The 3345-nt window shown below is 34.5% G+C and overlaps 1 protein-coding gene across 1 annotated transcript in view; it reads left to right on the top strand.

Annotated features, from left to right (window-relative positions):
* Positions 1-3345, top strand: part of LOC111369068 (histidine--tRNA ligase, chloroplastic/mitochondrial) — a 12735-nt gene that overhangs the window by 5181 nt on the left and 4209 nt on the right. Inside the window, exons 5-8 of the mRNA XM_022990556.1 lie at positions 564-656; positions 1266-1340; positions 2316-2433; positions 2847-2989. Coding sequence (XP_022846324.1) covers positions 564-656; positions 1266-1340; positions 2316-2433; positions 2847-2989 — 429 coding nt within the window. The remainder of the gene's footprint in view (positions 1-563; positions 657-1265; positions 1341-2315; positions 2434-2846; positions 2990-3345) is intronic.

The following is a 3345-nucleotide window of genomic DNA, read 5'->3' as shown; positions in this document are numbered from 1 at the left end:
CTTAGATGTTTAATTTGCATTATTTGATTTTTTGGGTGTGGTGAGCCTTACGCCTCAAACAGCTTCGAGGCTTGCATGTCGGTTCATGAAGAAAAACACATTGAATATGGTATGAGGTTGCATAAGTTTTGGATCCGACATGTGGATCTTATAATGCATAGACATACCCTTTGGGCTGATATGGATTATCATTTTACAGTTTCAGATGTACTTAAATTGAGCAAGTTTGAATTTATTTTTCACGAACAAAACCACATTGAATATAGTATGAGGTTGCATAAGTTTTGGATCCGACATGTGGATCTTATAATGCATAGACATACCATTGGGGCTGATATGGATTATCATTTTACAGTTTCGGATGTACTTAAAATGAGCAAGTTTAAATTTATTTGTATAACTGAAGCCATTTTCTTTGTTCACATTGCCATAAACCCTAAATAGTGCTACTGCTAAATTTCCATTAATGACACGAGATACCTGAAACTTTTCACGTTTTGTTTTGAACAATTGTGCTGTCAGATTTACCTTGTTAAGCTTTACTTCTTTTCTGTGATTCATAGGCTGAAGCAGAGCTGATTTCTTCAATTGTCACCTTTTTCAAACGCATTGGGATCACTGCATCAGATGTTGGATTTAAAGTTTCTAGCCGAAAGGTGTGAAAGTCAAGACACATTTTCATTTTCTAAATGCATTTTTTAAATTAATATCACCTTCTTGGCATGTGTTGGCCTTTTGTTTATCAAGTACTAAGGCCAATGGAGAGTCTATTTTGTTGAACATTACATGTTTTCTGACTTATGCATCTCAGGGCAAATCATTAGCTTGTATTCATGTTTTTAGGCACTCTGGAAATTGATCTAGAGATCCTTAGAGGGTGTTTGGGAGCCATTTTTATGTAAAAATACATTTTGGAATAGTAAATCAATGGAAAATGTGTTGTTGAAAAATAAGGAAATTTTTTTTATTTACGTGTAATATTATTTTAATAAAGAATGTGTGGTTGAAAAGAAGAGAAAGAAAAATGCATTTTGAAAAAAATGGGTACCAAACGGGGCCTTAATATGCGCTTCTTTTTAATATCAGTATGATTTCAACAATCACCATGATATATTGTCTTTTGCTTCGCCTCAACTTCCAGTTCACATATGAAGTTCATTCAAAATCTTTCCACTTCATATGATCACTTATTGTTTTTTTATTAAGCAGTACTATGCATACTTCTGCTATCTGGAGAATTGACACGTCATCTTCTTTTGTCACAGGTTTTGCAAGAAGTTTTGAGACGCTACTCTGTTCCAGAAAGTCTGTTTGGCAGGGTTTGCATAATTATAGACAAGGTTAGCTTTATGATTCAACATTGAATGTGTAGATACTTTTTTCTCATCTTCCTGAGGCAAGGTCTGTCACATTATCATAAATTTGGACTTGACTAGCCCAAGAGTTGAGGGGGAAAAATAAAAGAAACCGACACGGTGATCTCAAGTCACTTCTTTTTCTATATTCTATCCTATTTTCTTTATGAGATCCGGTGTTGTGAATGTAACATGCCATCATTAGATATGTTTTTCCCGCATTCACAAGGGCAAAAGTTGAAAAAAGCACAGAGCTTGATGACCGTTGTTGGTATGAGAGTTCTCTTTATATCAAATTGAAAGTCGGTTTTCCTTTTCAATGCTTGGAGAAACTTAAAAGCCATCTATGAATTCCGCTCGATGGAAAAATGAGTTACCATAGGATAGTTCAGGAAAGACTTCTCTGGCAGTATTTCATATAAGTAGAAGTTAATTTATTAATGCCTATTAATTACTGTAATTCTTCTCTCTCTCTCTCTCTCTCTCTCTCTCTCTCTCTCTCTGTGTTTTATTGGGGGATTTTGGTGTTCGGGTGATTTGCAATAAACATTATCTGATGGGGCAGCATGCACTGTAATTTACTTCATAAATACGCAGAAGGATATGGATACCTTTGTCCCAGGAATTGTAACCCTGTTTTATTTCTTGTCATCTTTTCAACGGGGTAGCAATGATATATGTCAATGGGATTCAGCAAAGATGTGGTGAGTCAAATTTATGTAAGCTATATAAATGTACCAGTTACCTATCTGTTTTAAGTTGTACAGCTTTATTGATTTGCCATTAGTACACCCAATTTGAGAAACTGAATATGGGTGCTTTGCTATTCATGCCTCTCTCACAGACGTGTTGTAAAGTTTTTCTAATTGTTTTGTACAGTTTGCATTATTGTTCTGCTATATTTTATTTAATCATTTCTCTCCTTTTTTTTTTCTTTCCTTCTTTTTTGGCTGAAAACAGATGGAAAAGATTCCAATAGATGAAATCAAGAAAGAATTGAAGTCTGCTGAGTTATCAGAGGAGGCTATTGATGAACTTTTGGAAATTCTTTCTATGAAGTCTTTGGCGACGTTGGAAGGTTGGTCTTACTGTTTCTCAAGTTATAACTTCATTTCATCATTTTTCTTTTTAGTTTTGGAAGTTTGGGACAGTGGAATTTTGTCTCTGGCATGTGAATTAGGATCTCGCATGCAAAGTCAACACCAGTAATAGGGCCAGGCTAGTGCCAGAATTTGTCTCAACTATTTTAGAATTAAGCAATGTGCTCCTTAAATGAAAATTTGGAGACCTTAAAACTAGAAAAATTGATTGGGGAATGCAACTGCAAATTTTTATAATGTAAAATTGCTTCATATTCTTCTGCCATGTGTTTAATAGTTACTTGAGGCCAGTTGAGAAAAGGTTATGTCAGCAAGAGTGTTATTTTTGAATCAATTATAATTTATTATCTTGTTATATTAACAAGTGTGGTGCGTTTTGCTTTTGTTGTAGAGAAACTTGGGGATTCCGTGGAAGCACTTGCTGACTTAAAGCAACTATTTTTGCTTGCTGAAAAGTATGGTTACTCTGAGTGGATTCAGTTTGATGCATCCATTGTCCGTGGCCTTGCTTATTATACTGGAATCGTATTTGAGGTAAAATTTATAGAGCATTTTTCCCCATTTTCTTTCTGAACCTTAAGGGTCTCATGTTGTCCGCTGGTTTCTTAATTGTGTGATTCAAATATAATTGTGTAATCAATTAGTCATCAATATTCATAAAATCCCTTTTTCCTTTATTGTCGCTGTTGATGACCTGATACAGAAAGTGTACAAACTACAATTAGAGCATCTCCAATGCATTTCATGGATTGCAATCTAGGTGATATCTAAATAGAAAGTCTTCCAGTCTATTTGGCATTAATGTCTAATGAATAGACGGCCTAGTCATTCATTATGTATATATTTAATAGGGTAGAGAGAGAATAATAAAAAGGAGGGAAAATATAAGA

Source organism: Olea europaea, chromosome 2 (genome assembly GCF_002742605.1).
Source record: "Olea europaea var. sylvestris chromosome 2, O_europaea_v1, whole genome shotgun sequence".
Classification (NCBI taxonomy): Eukaryota; Viridiplantae; Streptophyta; class Magnoliopsida; order Lamiales; family Oleaceae; genus Olea; species Olea europaea.
Note: the sequence above shows the minus strand (reverse complement) of the source record. Positions and strands in the feature narration are given on the sequence as shown.